Raw genomic sequence first — 18,867 nt, 5'->3', positions numbered from 1 at the left:
ATAGAGTTTGACACCCCTACTCTGATCAATTCAGAAACTAGAACCGTGTTTTTTTCAAGGGAACTTTTCTCAATCTGACACCCTCTAAATATGTTCAATTAAAATAATTCCCCACCATCTTTTCAGCATACTGTCTGGCATAATTCTACAAATTTGCAGGGCTTCAGATTGGGGCACTGATTATGTGTGAGTAAACAGGTCATGACACCACACATTGCAAATTCAGTGCTACAGTACATCCACACAAGACCATTCTTATATGTAAATAATTTTGGAGTTATAAAGTGATTAATTTAAACTTTATTCTCCTCATATTTAATAAGTATTCTTCTGCAGGCTAAGAAAATTGTGAGCATTCCTGTATTAAAAAGTGAAATGTCTTACTTTTCATTCTCCCTGCTTTCTTTTGTTCTTCAGCTATTCATTTCAAACAGTTAATAAAACTTTTCTCTGCAAGTATTGTACAATTATGGCAAACAAGCCACCAATCATTGGATTTCTCTAAAAGATTATTCAGTATTATTATGAATGTGCTGTGTACTTTCTGAAGTCAAATGGAAATGAGCAACTGAGAAGGGAATATTGCCAGCAATAATGCCAACTTCTGACATAGGAACTCAAGAGTTTAAACATGGGTACACGAAAAGAGTAAACAAAGAAAAAAAGTTCATTTCATTACATCTCTTACTATATAAGGGGTGAAATAGTTGCTAAACACATTTTATTAATTTTTATATGAAAAACCTACACAATGTAAACAGCTGCTCAAACTTGGTGAAAAATGGTATCCGTTTTTTCTAATGTTACAAACATTAGAAAAAATGTTTAACATACTGTAACGAAGTGCTTCTTAAACCACATTCCCCAAGCAACTTATTTTGCAAATTTGTCCTCAGTTCCAAGAAAAGGCTTTTTGTGGCTTTGGGATCAGTTTAGCCAAATGAGTACCACGTGCATGAAGAAAATATGTTGGCAGATCAATTTTTCAGAGGCCACATTGTTGAATTTCGGGGGGGGGGGGGAATGCCACAAAAACTCTTGGTTAAGAATTAGAAGAGAATGGGAATTTTTAAGTAAAAAGACACTGACTTTTTCCTTCATTTTTTTTTGTAAAAGTATCTTTTAACTTTTATTACAACCCATACCAAATATTGAAATAAGCTAAATACTATATTAGCTCTCTGAGCTTTTACCTACTGCTGGGTTGGAGTGCTATCCACTCATTCTTGAATCAGCAGAAAATAGCATCAACATGAGAATTTGTTCTCTCAGACTGCTACTCTTCCTATTCCATCTCTATTCCCCATTTTAAACCTGCATTTGTCTAACTTTCCACCAAAATTGTAATAAAACTAACAGATTCTGTACACCTTAAAGGTGTCGTCGGACCATGTTAGAGTAAGGAAACACTACTCAAATAGTGTTTATCCATCTAAGTGAATTTAAGCCTGGATCACTTTCTAGCTAAACATGAAAGGAATATTACAGTGAAACAGAAGAAAAAAGATGTTATCAGGCCAAGTTGTGCCATAGTTTATATATAAATGGAGAATGTCTAAGATTTGAATATATCTTATTCCAAATATTGATGAAATATAGCTTTAAATGTCAGCAACTCCATATAAGTATGATTTATAACTGATGTATAGGGGAGGGAGAAAAGCATTATTAATCATGATTCAGTGGTGAAATTCAGTATTTTTTGCTACCAGTTCTGTGAGCATGACTTGGTGGGCATGGCAGGGGAAGGATACTGCAAAATCCACATTCCCAGTCCACTCTGGGGCCAGCCAGAGGTAGTATTTGCCAGAGGTGTGTGTGTGTGTGTGTGTGTGTGTGTGTGTGTGTGTCTGTGTGTGTGTGTGTGTGTGTGTGTGTGTAATCTTCAAAAGGCAAAGCAATTCATTTTTTCTTAAGTATTACATGGGGATCACCTATCACCGGGTATCAATTTGCTTCTAAATGACACAAAAAAGGAGGGAAATATTAAGTGAATACATATTGCCTCCAGCATTATGATTAGGCCTCTTTTCTTTAGATTTCTTGAACTTTTTACTTACTTCATGGCCCTGTATTTAAAGCACATATCTCTCAGTGTATAGTAAGTCACATTCTGTGGAATTAAAAAAATATTTAAAACTCTTACCTTAAAAACACACATGCACGCACAAGCCACATGGCCTAGTAGGCAAACCAAAATATATGCAATGAGGGGTTTTCGTATTACTTGTAGATATGAATTCCCCAAATATTAATAAAACAAATACAGTCTCACTCATCAAAATAAGGGCTGAGAAGAAATCACCCAATTAGAATTCTTCCTTTGCAGCTTCTAGAAATAAACTTTGCTTGCAAAATTCATGTAGACATTTAAGTTCCTTAAACCTGTGTGAAAGTGAGCTTTTACATGGTCAAAATACACATATTTGACATAAAACTCCTGTTACCAAAACAAGGAACAGATGGAAACTGGATCTCCTGCACAAAAGGGAATTGTTTATAGTCCTTTCCATAGCCAGGAGCAAAAAAACAACAACAACCCCACAATAAATTTAAACATTGAGATTTCATTTCATTTTTTTTTTTTTCATTTTATTGAAAATTTATATGCCGCCCTTTTCCCTGAGGGGACTCAGGGCGGCTTACAACAGTGAAGGGAAGGGAGTGCAAGACAAGACTTAAAAAGAAAGGAATCGTGATTAAAAGAAAATTGATCGTAAAAACACAACATTCACTCAACATTCGGGCGGGGTGAGAGTAATCCTATCCCCAGGCCTGACGGGATAGCCAGTTCTTAACGGCTGTGCGGAAGGCCTGGACTGTGGTGAGGGTACGGATCTCCACGGGGAGGTTGTTCCATAATGTCGGAGCAGCAACTGAGAAGGCTCTCCTCCGCGTAGTCGCCAGTCGGCACTGACTGGCGGATGGAATTCGGAGGAGGCCTACTCTGTGCGATCTGATGGGACGCAGGGAGGTGATTGGCAGGAGGCGGTCTCTCAAATAGTCAGATCCACTACCATGGAGCGCTTTATAGGTGGTAAGTAAAACCTTGAAGTGCACCCGACGATCAACAGGTAGCCAGCGCAGCTCACGGAGGATAGGTGATATATGGGCGAACCGTGGTGCGCCCATGATCACTCGCGCGGCCGCGTTCTGGACTAGCTGAAGTCGCCGGATGCTCCTCAAGGGCAGCCCCATGTAGAGCACATTGCAGTATTCCAGCCTAGAGATCACAAGGGCTCGAGTGACTGTTGTGAGAGCCTCCCGGTTCAGGTAGGGCCGCAACTGGCGCACCAGGCGAACCTGGGCAAATGCCCCCCTGGTCACAGCCGACAAGTGGTGGTCAAAACTCAGCTGTGGATCCAGGAGGACTCCCAAGTTGCGGACCCTATCTGAGGGGGATAAGTTTTGCCCCCCCAGCCTGATTGGTGGAATGTTAGCCAAATTTTTGGGAGGAAAACACAACAGCCACTCGGTCTTTTCCGGGTTGAGTACCAGTTTGTTAGCTCTCATCCAGTCTTTAACAGCCTCAAGGCCCCGGTTCATCACGTCCACCGCTTCATTGAGTTGGCACGGGGCGGACAGATACAACTGAGTATCGTCCGCATACTGGTGGTATTTTATCCCGTGCCTTCGAATGATCTCGCCCAGCGGTTTCATGTATATGTTAAATAGCAGGGGGGACAGAACCGAACCCTGCGGCACCCCATAGGTTAGGGGCCTCGGGGACGATCTCTCCCTCCCCACCAACACCGACTGCGACCTGTCCGAGAGGTAGGAGGAGAACCACTGTAAAACAGTGCCGCCCACCCCCACCTCCCACAGTCGTCACAGAAGGATACCATGGTCGATGGTATCGAAAGCCGCTGAGAGGTCGAGGAGAACCAGGATGGACGCATAGCCTCCATCTCTGGCTCTCCAGAGATCATCGGTCAATGCGACCAAAGCGGTTTCAGTGCTGTAACCGGGCCTGAAGCCAGACTGGAAGGGGTCAAGGTAGTTAGCTTCCTCCAAGGTACGCTGAAGCTGTAAGGCCACCACCTTCTCAACAACCTTCCCCAGAAAGGGGAGGTTGGAGACTGGACGATAGTTGTTAAGAACTGCTGGATCCAAGGACGGTTTCTTCAGGAGGGGCCTCACCACCGCCGCCTTCAGCGCGGTGGGGAGGTATCCCTCCCGAAGAGAGGCGGTAACAACCGCCTGGATCCAGCCTCGTGTCACCTCTCTGCTGTTGGCAGTCAGCCAAGAGGGACACGGGTCCAGTATGCAGGTGGAGGAACTCACAGCTCGCATAGCCTTGTCCACATCCCCGGAGGCAACATCCTGAAACTCAACCCAGAGATGGTCTACCAAGTTATTCCCCTGTGTCCCGGCTGGATCTGCAGGGGTGGAGTCCAGTTCCGATCGAAACCGAGCAATTTTGTCCGCCAAGAACTGACTATATTCCTCAGCCTTACCCTGCAGGGGGTTCCCCGTCTCCCTCCTATTTAGGAGGGAGCGGGTTATCCTGAACAGGGCGGCTGGGCGAGACTCGGCGGACGCTACCAAGGAGGCAATGTGTGATCTTTTGGCGGTTCTCAATGCCCAAATATACTCCTTGGTGCAAGCTGTCAACAGTGCTCGGTTCGATACGGACCTATCGGATCTCCACCGGTGCTCTAGGCGTCTCCTCCGGCGCTTTATCTCGCGGAGCTCCTCGGTGAACCAAGGGGGTCTCCGCGAGCCGCTGACCCGGAGGGGCCGTAGTGGCGCAATTCGGTCTAGAGACTCTGATGCCGCCGAGTGCCAGGCCGCAGCAATAGTCTCCGCCGAACTGTGGGCGAGAGCATCTGGAATGACCCCAAGCTCCGTCTGGAACCTAACAGGGTCCATCAGTCGCCTGGGGCGGAACCACCTGGTCGGTTCCTCCTCCCTACGGTGGGGGTTTGGCCTCCGGAAGTCTAGCCTCAGTAGGTAGTGGTCTGACCACGACAGGGGAATGATCTCATTTCCCCTCAGACCAAGATCATAACTCCACTGCTCCGAGAGGAATACGAGGTCGAGTGTATGTCCTGCCAAGTGGGTAGGGCCTCGAATTACCTGGGTCAGGCCCATGGCTGTCATGGAGGCCATGAACTCCTGCGCTCCATCAGAGTGTTCACCGAGCGAAGGCAGATTGAAGTCCCCCAGAACCATCAGTCTAGGGAACTCAACTGCTAGCTCGGCTATTGACTCGAGGAGCGCAGGGAGGGCCGCTGCAACGCAGTTGGGAGGCAGGTACGTTAGCAGCAAACCCGCTTGACCCTTGAGGTCCAACTTCACTAGCAAGGACTCACACCCGACAAGCTCCGGAGCAGGGATCCTACGAGGAGCTAAAGACTCCCGGACTACAATAGCCACACCGCCACCCCTTCCCTGGGCTCTCGGCTGATGAAGCACCTGAAACCCGTCTGGGCACAGCTCTACGAGGGGGACTCCTCCCTCCGTGCCCAGCCATGTTTCAGTAATACATGCCAGGTCTGCCCCCTCGTCTACAATCAAGTCCCGGACGAGGGGAGCCTTATGGATAACAGACCTGGCATTTAGCGACAGCAGCCTGAGACCAGGGTCCTGATCGCTCACGCCATCTGACAAATTTATGATAAATTTGATGATAAAGATGATAAATTTACATTTTATATATAGATATCATTGGAATTATCTCCTTAGAAGTTCCTAGATTTTTGTATGCCTGTCAGCTGGTTCCTATCTGGCCTGTCAGAAGCCCAACATTTATTTTCATAGTAATCTCTGACAAATTATTTACCCAAAGACATAGCAACCAGAAAAATTTCAGAGAAAGGCCAGCTCCAGGTTATCAAATGAAGAGATTCTCATTATATACACCAAAGACAGGAAACTTACTGCCATTCAAATATTATTAAACTATAGCTTTAAGCAGTCCTGTGACCTTACCTTATATGCACTTTAATAATGGCACGGACATGACTTGGCAACCTCTTTTTCCCACCACATCCCTATAACATTGCCTTCATTTGAAAGCCGGTGTGGTCCAGTGGTTAAAGCACCAGGCTAGAAGCCAAGACTGTAAGTTCTAGTCCTGCTTTAAGCTAGCTGGATAAACTTGGGCCAGACATTCTTTCAGCCCAACTGATCTCACAGTTTGTTGAGTGGAGAAAATATGACGAGGAAGGAGTATCTGTGTGTTCATTGCCTCGGGTTATGGAAATAAATAAATAAATATATTCTCCATCTTATCTCTGAAACAAAGTCATTCTTAATTTATGTTTTTTTTCTAACAAACTGAAGCAGTTTTACTCTTTCTACAATCTGACACACTTTTATCAACCATTGTGTGGGTTACTGAACAATGAGATTACTCCAGGGGTGAAATGCTGTGAAGTCTGCTACTGGTTTATGTATGCACGCCAAATGCGCACATGTGCACCACAGGCGCTACCGCGCAGCACTGAAAAAGGAGGATTAAGGTAAGCAGAACGAGTGGGAGACAGCTGTGCTGAGCGATTTAGATTCACTAGAAAGCAGGGTTTCCTGCTTTCTAGCGGATATAAATCGTGCGGCACAGCTGATTGTCACACAGCTGATCATCGGAATGTTAAAAAAATGCTACCAGTTCACCCTTTTTTACTATTTAGCTTTTTTTTTACTCCTGGTTCAAGCGAACTAGTCTGAACCAGTAGCATTTCCCCCCTGGATTACTCCCAAAAGATGGGTTCAGACCAGCATCTACTGAACACTTCAAACTGTTATGGCACACACTCCCTCCCCCAGTATCTGGATACTGTCCTCCAGGATCATTCTTGCTTTGGGTAGAATTCAGCCTTTCCTTCTGTACTGCCGAGTATGGAAGCTAATCCTTAGATGGGAAGCCTGGATGAGTCCAAACAGCAGCTGACTAACATTGAAAAGCATGTTATGCAGTAAAGCAAACGAAAGCCCATTTCTGTGCACGCACCTCATGCCTATCAGTTGTTTGGACTGCTTTTGAACACAGGCATACTGTTCTTCTGAAAAAGCAGTCAATCCTTCTTCAGTAATAGTCTGAATAACAGTTCACAGCCTAGGAGTTGCACCATGAAGAAAGAAACACAATTTCTGTAATTCCCCCCCTTTGCCAATTGCTCATTGGGCTTCAAGCCTGATGGATAAAGAGCCTTTCTCTTCCTTTTTGCCTTGGATTCCCACGTGATCCCCAGACTGACTCAGTAACTTATGAAGGCAATGGGCTCAGATCTCCTGCCCTAAATATGAATAAAATAGTATATACATTTCCTGTAAATCTTTCATGTCCTGTACATGTACCTTTTCAATGTTTTTTCCTCAAAGTGTTTCTCAATACATTTCACTTCAGATAGAAAATCTCAAAGTTGCTTCAGTTATAAATGTGCTCTTTTGTTTCCTATTTTTCTCCACGTAATTATATGGTCTACTGCACATTTGGGAATCATTTTTTCATGCAAAGAAAACATTCCTGAATTAACATTAAAATTTAGAATAGTTGAAGAATATGAACAAGATCCTCCCATTTCTCCCATTCTAATATACTTCAAATAAAGAATAGAAGAAAAATGTTAGTCACACCTGAGATTAACTAACACCTTTTTGAACATTGGCACAAAGCAAAATTTTATTTATTTATAAAATTTATTGGTTGTTCATCTTACCACAGGACAACTCTATATTACAATATTATCTAAACTGGTCAGATTATTTCTCATCCTAGCACTCATTATCATCTTGATTTGAAACATATACACTAGTTTGCATTTCACTAGAAATAATTATTCCTCATTCAAAACCAGTAAGATCCTGTAGTGTTGCTACAGATCTCAATAGAAATCCAAATTGTTATCAACTACAGGACAGGGTGTGCCCACCCCCCGTTCACTTTCATTGGTATTTTCACGCAACAGTTGATAGATTTGGTGCTCAGAATAGTATGTTATGTTCAGTTCAAAGGAGTCCCAATGATCCTAACCTCAGCTTCTGAATTAGTTGCCATATCTATATTTGCAACACTTCAATATAATGAAATAAGAGTAATTCAGAATGAAAACCTTGAATACTGTGTTTAACGTATAATTATTAGACAGAAACAATCCATTCTTAGAAGCTACATACTTGTTATTTTTGTTAGAGAAGCAACAGTTGAGATATTTTAATACCATGCTGGATAAGATAATAAGCCCACTATTCCAAATTATTTTCCCAAGTGGTCAATCATCAGTGGGAATCCACAAGCAGAACAGAGCACAGTAATACCCAGCAATGCCTGCTGAGGAGATGGCAAAACAGACAAGATGGCAAATGCCAAAGTTAAATATACAAAAGAGGAAGGACTTATATAATAATGTGACTTCTACCCACTTGCCTTTTTGAACTCATTTCATGGAAGCTGCTGATAACGCTCTCTCATTCATAGTCCCCCAAAATGAGGTTCAAGAGGAAAAAGCTTTTATTGTTCTCTTGCATTTGAACTATCATAAACACTGATCAACAAGCCTAATTACTTCAGATTCCATTGTTTATACAGCTTCACTATGTGAAGTGACTAGTCCTTCCTAGTCCCTACATTATTTTTAACCAGTTACCACTCATAAAATTTCATATTTAATCTATTTCTAAATGCGAGCTTCACATCAACTTAATGAAAAGAAATTCCAAATAAATAGCTTTGTGTGTGTTGGTGTGGGTGTTGCAGATAAGACAATACTTAGCTATTATTTAACCATGTTATAATTCTTTCTTCAGCAAAATGTATCCAGTTTACTTTATAATGTAACCCTTATTAATATTATTTAACTGGTTCAACATTTCTTGAATATTTAAAGTTTTTTTTTTGCCTTACCCTTGATAGAGCAAGGTTAATCTAATCTTAAGAATGTTATACATTTTTCTCAGGTGAGCAATCCCAGGTTTGTATTCTATTGGAACTCTTGAATAGGAATCATTCAGACCAAAAAAAATCTATAATAAATTTGCTTCTTTGCCTCTTCAGCTCATGTTTCTTTCCCAAAGCATCTTCTCCACATTTTCTGGAGATGCAGAGAACCCATTCAGCTTCTCTACACTCTTCTTTTATCAGCTTGTTTTCCAATTTTTCAACTACATATATGATTTATTGCTGATATATTTAAATGTTATTTCAGTAATGCTAATATAAATGATTTGGTCCTCAAAATTATTTCCTACACAATTGCCTATTTGCATTAATTTTATGCAAGGTTATTTTTTTTTGGCTCATGTCAAAAACTGAATTTATGAAGGATTCCCCCCCCCCTAATATTATCCTTGATATTATCCATTAACACGCTAAGGACAGAATTTCAATCACCTCTACTGATATGCAGTATACTGTACATTTTAGCTGAATGTCTATTATCATAGTTTGGTAAAACTTCAACAGCTTTCCTCTCCTGAACACAATTATGACTGCATTGTAGGTGACATGTATTGCGCTTTTGGGGAGGGGAAAGGGACCATTTTCCTCTTATTTTTAAATAAAATATGATACATAAATAGGTTTTGAAATGTATTATTTCTAATCAGTACAATAAACTCACATTTATCACAATTCTTTGTATTTCTTAGGAAAAGGTTCAGGTTTTTCCTCCTCTGGCTGGTCCTACTATCAATTGTTCCAAAATACAATAAAAGGAGCATACAATTATTTTTCTATGCCCACTGCTAGTCTTTTCAGTGTCAATCTCAGGATCCCTATCCTAGCCCAGAATCCTAAAGTAACAGGGGGCAGGCAATATCATGAATAACCTGTTCAAAATGTTTTATAGATTGCACTTCGCACCGGCAAGGTTAGCTAGAATGTATAAAGATAGATCAGCCAAATGTTGGAAATGTAACCAAACACCGGGTTCGTATTACCATATGTTGTGGACATGTCCCAAAACTAAAAAATAATGGTCGAAAATACATATCTGGTTGGAAAAAATGACAATTAGAAGCATATTGACCAGAGACATTTTTGTTGGGCATAATACTGGAAAAATACGACAAAAAGACTATATATTTGATTTTACATGTACTGACTGGGGCTAAGATTGTATTTGCGCAACAATGGAAGAGTGAGGAGACCCCGTCAGATGAGAGGGTGATTAAAAAAATAATGGAATGCGCAGAAATGGACAAAGAAGAAAGAAACTGAATATTTTTTGACATAGGATGTATTTTATCAGTGGCTAGAGAATAGAAACAGACGTTAGGAAGAAAATACAAGAAGAGAAAATGTTACTTTGGAGAGAAGTTTATGATGATATTATGAATTATTGTAATTATCTTGATAGTTATATTATCAATGTTATTGTACATTGAATATAACAACAAATATGTGGATTATAAACTTTCAAATAATTTGTACCCAGTTCACACACAGTTTGATGGAGATGAAAAGTATTATAAATAAAATAAACAAACATAGAAAAAATGAATAACCTGGAATAAGAAGTTATAAAGGGGTAGAAGAAGAGCTAAGAATAAGCTTGTTTTCTAAATTACATTTAGGTTTAATTATTAGAAAGTTTGCTAATTTTAATTTTTTAAATTAATTTTAATGAAAACAGGCCATTTCAAAATAGGCCATTTCAAGAACATAATCTGAAGAATTATGCAATTTAAAAAAAAAGAATCACAAGAAAATATACTGACTGCCACAACACCACCGGCAAAACCTCTCCTATTTCTACCTCCTAACTAGAGATGTTAAGAACTAAAGTTGGGATCTTTCACCTTTAGTTTTTGATATGGAGTAGTTATTATAGCTCTTCATAACTTTAAATTTTCAACAAGAGGAACAGAGATTAGTGCTACCAGGTTCTTATTACTGAGATTAAAATGTAAGTAATTTGTTTGAGAACAAACATCTGGCAGAGCTAGGGAATAAAGACTTAATATACAAATGTAGCCCTTTGAATGTATGATACTTGCCTTCAAAATTATATACTTGGCTTTTCCCACTACTGGGTTATTATCTACTCATCCTTACATTTGTGTGACTTCCTATATTGCATTTATTCTATCTGTACTCACAGAATAGTGTTATTCTGATTTGTGAGTATACACTATATGTAAGATATAAGTAAAACTATTATTCTTCAATTCTACTGCTTTCTCCTTTCAGCACATCACTGTCATGACTTTACAGCAGGAAAGGGGAGGATTTGATTCCAAAACTCTCTGTGAGCTTCTCTCATATCACCTTATTTGAGCATTTCCTTAGTTAAAATAATGTGGAAAAAATATGTGGAAAAACACCAAAGTAGAAATGGAAAGCTATCTTGTCCTGACAGTACAACTATTACAGTTACGTCCTAGAGAACTGGCACTAGCAAGCTGCTGGGCAATCATCGCTCTTACTTCAGGAGGAAGCAGGGAGGAAGTGACTCATATTGACAAACAGAAAAACTGGGAAACAGACAACAAAGATAAATTCACATCTTTTATATTTTTCTGGACACTGCCATGAAGAAAAGGGAGGCTCCTGCATCTGAAAGTGAAAATAATAATTTCATTTAAAAAAAGGAAATACAGTAGTGCAATATCACTGCTTCTTCCTTCCCAACTGGAATGGGCAGTCAACTCAAAATATGACTGACACTTAATGACCATAACCAAATAAATCATATAGATATAAAACCACTTCCAGGAATGCAGCTGCCCTGAAAAATATGAGGCCACCTGAATAGAATCAGGACAGGGATTTGTTTCAGAAGTTAATTTCTGGCTAAAAGAAAATTGGTTTGGGGGAAGGGGCAATTGCAGGAGTGAAGCCACACAGACCAGGGGGAGAGGATTCCCATTCATCTTTTTTGCTCTTAAACCTAGAGTTTCGATACATCTCATATTTCTACTTGACTGCACCAGATATGGGTTTAAATAAATGATCCGACACTATGTCTCATTTAGCCTTACTGAAAGTTATTTCCAAGAAGACTGTCAGTACAAGAGATCAGAGATGGCTAAAAAAAATTCTATCACAAACAAATTATAATTCCAATATTGAAAACCAAAACCGTGATAAATTATAACACTAACAAAAGAAGATTCTCAATAGCTTGTGTTACTGAAGCATGGTTGCCTAACACAGCAAATCAATAAAAAAGAGCAAACATGGAGTGCATCAAGGAAGAGTTATATCTCTACAAAGTGGGAAACAAGAAAGCATATTAGCTTGCTAAGAATGGGAGGATTGTTTTTTTATCCCGCTTTTTTTATTTATATAAATAACTCCAGACAGCAAACATTCATTGTAGCCCTTCCTCCTATTTTCCTCACAAAAGCCCTGTGAGGTGAGTTGGTTGAGAGAGAGTAACCTGCCCAAAATCACCAGCTGGCTTTCGTAGTTAAAGTAGAACAAGAAATCAGTGTTGTCTGGTTTCTAACCTGATATAATGGTGATCAGGGGAATACCTGTTTCCCTGAAAATAAAACCCGGTCTTATATTTTTGGGAGCGCCAATAAGCACTAGGGCTTCTTTTCAGGGAAACACAATTTCAGGGTGATCAGCCTGGCTGGGTGCCCCACCTCCCCAGTGCACACACGAAAGGTAGTGAGCACGCAGGGGTTGATGTCCAGCAGCACCTGCAGCCTGCTGGACCCTGGTCGGCGCACTCTGGGGCTGTGCAGGCTGCGCAGCACGTGAGTTGATTACCTGTTTAAGCAGCAGATGTCAGCAGAGGTGCAGGGGAGGCACACAATACGGACGCGCCACACAGGACAGCCGAAAGACAGTGGGACAGAGTGGGCGGCCAGTCACAGGAGGCTCGTCTTCACATCTCCCAGCTTGCCTGCGGCCTGTGCAGAGCATTGGGATCGCTTGCCTTCCCCCTGCGCCTCTGCCACCGTCTGCTGCTGCTGCCACCATGTGAAGACAAGCATCCTAAGGCTGCCCACCTGCTCCAGCCAGACTCTCAGCTTTCCTGCGACCCACACAGCATGTCCCGATAGACTGTCTCCACCCCTGCTGCTTGGACAGGGAACCAACTCAACTGTGCTGCTGCTGCTGGACATTGTCAGCCCCCACACCCTCACTGTCTCAGGTGCTGGCCATGCTCACCACCTCCTGGTTGATGACACTCTTCACTAGGGCCTTTAAAAAGCAACTAGCTTAGCACTGGGAAATATCCAACTCTATAAGAGTAATATGAAACTCGATTATATTAAAGACTAGGCCACTAGAGAAAAAGCTCAAATACTTCAATAAACCTGTGTACAATTTACTGTTCCCTAATTTCATATTTTTTTTGCTATCATCACCACCATCATTTTAGCCAGTCTTATGCACTGCAAGATGAAGGCCTCTTCCCAGGTTTCCAACCTATATGGTCCTGAGAATGTTATTGTCAGCAAACAACCCAAATTTATGAATATTCAATTATGCACGTCACATGTGCAGTATCTTGTACAAGCTTTTGTTTTTAAGTAGAGGGCTAGGTTCTCAGAGCCTCCACATTAAATTAAGTACCTAAAGTTAAAAATCATTGTTTTGTGTAGAAAAAAAAGTTATCTAAATTTTGCCGTTCCTAGCTGGAAAAAAGTGAATGTGATCAATAGTGATTGAATTTCTAGTGGAAAATATTGAAACTAAAGTAATATCCATATTTTAATCAAAATGGATATTACAGCAGCTGGTTTAAGATTTCTGTTAGAGACACCTACTCCAGAGGGCACATTCAAGCAGTTAATCTCTTTATGATGGTAATGAGATTCAGCAGCTGTACTGTCCCACTTCCCGTGATGGGTAACACACCCGACTGTTTAAATGGTGGGCAGCGAGTTTAAAAGGGAAAGGAAATGGATGGAATGTGAAGATTGTTTGCATGGGGCCACTACTTAGTGTTGCAAATGCAAACCCTATTGGGAAGCAAGGTAAGGAAACAGCTCGAGGACTCAACGCCAACCTGATTACCGAACAAAAGGCTTCGCTCATCCACCTCCGTTTGTGACTGGTTTATAAGCCAACGCCAGCAAGCAAAGCCGCCAGTTTCCTGCGAGGGAAATAAGGGCCTCCCTTTATTATTCGTGTTTCTTCGACTCCCCTCACTCGCTCCCGCGTATTCTTTTTCCCTCCCCGATCTGTTTGGCCCTTCCCTTCCCGCCTTTCTTCGCAAGGCTATTCGCGCGCCTGATCGAAGGCAACAGCGGAGCGTGCGCAACACGCGCGTGGGGTTAAGGGCGCTCTGCTGCCTGTCTCGCCCTTTCTTTGCAGGGCTGGAGAACTCCCCGGCGCTGTCTCCGCCAAGGGTGGCCTCTCGCTCTTTCTCATCGCGCCCATCCGCCCACAAAGTTTAGTGGGTTTTATTTTCTCCACCCAGGCGAAGAGAGAGAGAAAAGCTGGGAGACCCGCGCTCTGTAGAGAAAGAGGATTTCGGGAGCGTTAAGTTCCTCTCTAAACCGAGGTTTCCCAAATTAGTTAGGACTCCGGCTCCCATTATTTAAGACATGCCTGAGGAGAATAAAGGTTGCAGCCCAGTTAAGGAGCCCCCGGCGAAGGCTTAATAAAGGCTTAAGGACTAGTGGCGAGAAGACAAAGCGGCGGGGCTCGCCTGGAGCCGGTCTTTCGCGCGGCGGTGGGAGGGAAAGAGGCGGGCCCCACGCACAAGAAAGGCGCGCGCGCAGCGCGAACAAGGCCGTTCAGTCAACAAATTGTTCCTTTCCCGTCGTGGGAGGAGCCGCCGCCGCCGCCTCCTTGAGCAAGGCGAGAACATCAGTTCCTTTCTCTCGCCACCCGCCCACATTCTCTTGTCGCCGCAACACCCATCAAGTTTTCGGCCTGCCGCTCTGCGGTTAACCCTCCTCGCCAATCCGCGCCTTCGGGGTCTTCCACCCCCCACCTTAAAAGGAGGGGGAGGGGAGGCGTGCCGGCTTTGTCAGGCAGACGCCAGCTGGTGGGGTGGCCTTCGGAGGGGAGGGCCGCACAGGGGCGGGGGGATGTTTCAATTGTCTCCCGGCAGCTACCGAGTCTCGTACCAGCCGTAGGAAGAAGAAAGGCAACGAACCGTGAACCCGCCGCTGCTCCTCTCCTTTACAAATGAGCACGTGCTTTATGTGGCTTTGCGCAAGAGGAGGTCGGAGCCTCTTCGGGTCAATTCGGCCGAACATTTGCAGCCCTACTGCAATACGATACGATCGAGAGTCCCGTTACTCTCAAGATATTGTGTTTCTGCTTGCATGGTTGAAGATTGCGGTCGAAAACCGGTTTTAATAATTTTGGTAAGTAAGAGACTAGAAGTCTTTCACGTCGCAATCCTTCCTCATCCAGTTTTGCACATTTAAAAGGCTTAAGTAAACAAGCCTGGAAGTGCAGCTGCCAACTAAACAATGCGTTCCTTAACCAAACTAGTGCCTGCGGCCCGGTAAGACGCCTCCAGTCTCTGTGCATTAAAAGCGCAAGATTTCAAAATCTCTAATTGCAACTATTGCTATCCTTATTCGACTCTACAACTGGAAAACGGGCATTAACAAGAACAGATCCGTTAACACAGACCAGCCTCAAATTGGCCCTCCGCGTGGCCCCCTAAGATTTTACTCTTGCACATGTTTCTTGGGAGTAAATCTCAGTGAACACCGTAGGGCTTAAGTCCGAGTACAGTAGACTTGCGCAGGGGTAAAGGTATTAACCTACTTGCTGCCAGATATGGTCTAGTAATAGGTTAATACCCCTAACCCTGCGCAGGTCCACAGTACTCGGACTTAAACCCTAAGGTGTTCACCGAGATTTACTCCCAAGAAACATGTACAAGAGTAAAATCCTAGATTTTCAGGGTGGGGGAAGAGGCTAACCGATTTAGCCAGAGCAGCTAGCACGAAACGATTCTGCTTGAAAGGTATTCAATAAAAGCTTAAACAGGGTGCACTTTGTTTTCCCACAAGCTCGTTAGCCCCTGGTGTTACCCGCAGCCCGCCCTTTATAATGAGCGCGTTTTAGCAGCGAACCCGCCACTTGCTCCTCGGAGTCATTACGCCACCAACAGACCAACTGACGCCCCTTTGCTGTTCTCTCCCGAGCCTTTTTAAGGAAACTTTCGCCTTTTGTTTTGTTTTTTAATCCAGCCGAGGTGGCTGATGAGTGGCTGATAGCTGCTTTAAAGAGGCTTGATTGGGCTGCTTCACCACCCACTCTCACGCGCTGCCGGTCGAGGAAGAGCCTGCCCAACTTTTCTTCCGAGGGCTGTCACTCCCGCTCGGCAGAGCCAGCCCACAAGTTCTGCCTCCGCTGGATTTAAAGAAGCAGCGAAGACACACACACACCTCAACCCCCCCCCCCTTATTCCACACAGTATCCACGCTCGCCTTTGAAGAGACGCGCGTCCTTTTCTTGCTTTCTCCGGCTCCACAACCGCTTTAGATCGTCCGAAGACGCCCAGAACCCACCCAAGCTCTGAGCCAGCAGGCGGCTCTTCCAAAATACGAATTTTACGAAGCGCCCATCTATACATTGTCCGGTAGTCTTAAGGAACAAGGGGCTGGGGAGGAAGGCTACTTGAGCGGGCAGTGTGTACGAGACCATTCTACACAGTATTTCAGAAACCCGCCAGTTGGCAAGAAAGGGAGCGCGGTTGGCTGAGCCGGCCGCCCTCGCCATGCGGAGCTTTCAACTCTTCTTCAAATGGCCCGTTTTGCTTCCTGGATTCCCTTATTAGTTATAGGACCAAAGTTTCCTCTCCCCGCCCATTCCCCGGTTTCAGCCAAGCATCCCTCGCTCGCTCCCCTCCCAAACTCCTACATCCGTTCAGGCGAGAAGCGAGAGCCAAATGAGAGAGCGCCTGCCCACAAATGCTCCGCAGCCGCCCCCAGCCCCCTTGCCCGCCCCCTTACCATGATCAGTGTGTGATTCCTCTGCTCGGCTGTAGCAGGCTCGGCATCTTGTGGCTGTTTGCTCGAATGTGGTTGCTTGCTGCCACCGCCGGAGCTCGATTTCTTGGCCCTTTGCTCCAGGGTTCTCTGGTAAAGGCTCACTGTGTCCCTTCGCTCCAGCTCCAGCTGCTCGGCCTGGGCTTGCTGGTACCTGTTCTCGCAGCTGACGTGATGTCTCCGGCAGCCTTCAATGCGCTGCCTGAGCCTTTCCACCACGGTGCTGTGCTTGGGAATGCCGCCGCTCCCGTTAGTACCACCGCCGCCGCTATGAGTAGCATTGTGACCGGGAGGAGGCCCGTGGGGAGCGCTGTTCACGCCGATCCCGGCCCCGCCGAGGCTGCTGCTCAGGTTATTGTTGAGACAAATGCTGCTGCCGTTCGTGGCGGCAGCGGGGGTTGGAAAATCCCCCATCCCCTTCCCCGTGCACACTATTTTGGAAGAACTTTTCCCCCCTCTCCTTTTACACGCGGGCGCCACACAGCAGGCAGACACGGCGAAGGGGGGCGAATCCTCCTTTTGGGATACTCTTTAGTGGGCCATGGAAACGCTAACAGACCCAAGCAAAAAATGTTTGGGGGCTGTAAACAACGAAACAAAACCTCTTTCTTGCCGATCCTCTCGGATGGGAGGGAGGGGTAAAAAACGCCAAAAGCAGAAAAAGCCCAAACCCGGAGGTGGTGCTGTAAGGTTATCGCCAGACACAATCAACAAACAAGGCATCCGCCGCCGCTCGGTTGCAAACTCCGGAGGCGAACTCAGAGCTGCTCCCCTTTGAAATAATCCATCCTTTCCGAAAGAAATTCCGGACCGAAAGCCTCCTTGGTCTCCCCCATGTATTGAAACATAAAGCAGGAGGGGAGGGGGAGAGAACGTCCCCAAAAAGCCTTGTGTGGGAATAGAGCCTTTCCGCACTCGCACTCTACACGTTCACAAAATACCTAGGACGGGCACCCACTGGTCAAGGAATACACATGTACGACCCACAACGCATTCACACCTCACACCCTCAGAAAACAGGCAACGCCGCTTTCTTAATTGTGTTTTCTTTCCGGGGGGAGGGGGAGAAAAGGGAGGGGAAAAAGTTTGGGTGTTTATGCCGCACCGTGTTCTCAAAGTACTTTGGCTGCTCAGTTGTATTTTTCAACGGGAACCTAAAAAAGCAAATCCTCTGGCTGGAGGAAATCAACACGTGAACAATCCGGGGCGATCTGCAAAAGGTAGCTGGCTGAAGGACTGGGAGAGCCTCCGCGGAGCTGCTACAGTACGCAGAGGGACCGGCTCGGGCTCTGCTCTGCCCGCTGCTTCTCCTCTGCCACCATCACAAGGACCAAGTGCGTTACTCTTCCATCTCCTCCGCCTCCTCTTCCATGCCAGCGGAGTGATACCAGGACAAGAGCGCTCAATAAACACAGCCGCAGCCTCTCCGTCAGGGAGTCCCGGGGACAAGGTGCAAAATCCGGCCCGGACCTTTAGCCAGCAGGAACGGACACGACGATCCCCACCTAATCCCCCTCCGGCGCCTACTCACGCTGTTTGTTACCTTGGGCGGAAAATCAGCTCTGCCAGGACGGAACAAGAAAGGATCCGAAGGGAAGCTGGCGAGGCAGTCAACTTTTGACCTGGTCGCGTGTGATATGTGTGTGTGTGTAATATGCCTGCTTGTTTGTGTCCGGTTTCCTTATTGAGCTTCAGTGCAAGCTGAAGCTGTGTATCATGTTAGCCTAAATTCTTGCGTATTACATTGTCAGAATCTGTGCATTGCTCCGCCAAAAGGGAGCAGCCTCTTCGCCTGCCTTGTCTGATAACCTTTTCCACATGGAAAAGTAAAGACAGAGCTGAGAAAAAAAGAGGCTGGCTTTAACATAAACCCTGATAAGCCTCCCTTCTTCCCCCACCCCATTTGAAAACATTCGTTGTGAAGTGATTTGTGCTTGCTGTCTTACTCCCTCACTTGAGAGTAAATATAAACTTATTTTCAAGTTGCTTTAAAGATAATCT

At 44.5% G+C, this 18,867-nt stretch overlaps 1 protein-coding gene across 1 annotated transcript in view; it reads right to left on the bottom strand.

Annotated features, from left to right (window-relative positions):
* Nucleotides 1-17,705, bottom strand: part of MAML3 (mastermind like transcriptional coactivator 3) — a 352,805-nt gene extending 335,100 nt beyond the window's left edge. Inside the window, exon 1 of the mRNA XM_087724365.1 lies at nt 16,831-17,705. Coding sequence (XP_087580491.1) covers nt 16,831-17,280 — 450 coding nt within the window. The 5' untranslated portion in view covers nt 17,281-17,705. The remainder of the gene's footprint in view (nt 1-16,830) is intronic.
* Between the last annotated feature and the right edge of the window lie 1,162 nt (nt 17,706-18,867).

This window comes from Thamnophis sirtalis, unplaced genomic scaffold (genome assembly GCF_051295495.1).
Source record: "Thamnophis sirtalis isolate CommonGarterSnake01/CBP01778 unplaced genomic scaffold, rThaSir2_p1.2 scaffold_10, whole genome shotgun sequence".
In the NCBI taxonomy this organism is placed as follows: Eukaryota; Metazoa; Chordata; class Lepidosauria; order Squamata; family Natricidae; genus Thamnophis; species Thamnophis sirtalis.
The sequence above is the reverse complement of the archived record's forward strand: the minus strand, read 5'-3'. Positions and strand labels throughout refer to the sequence as shown.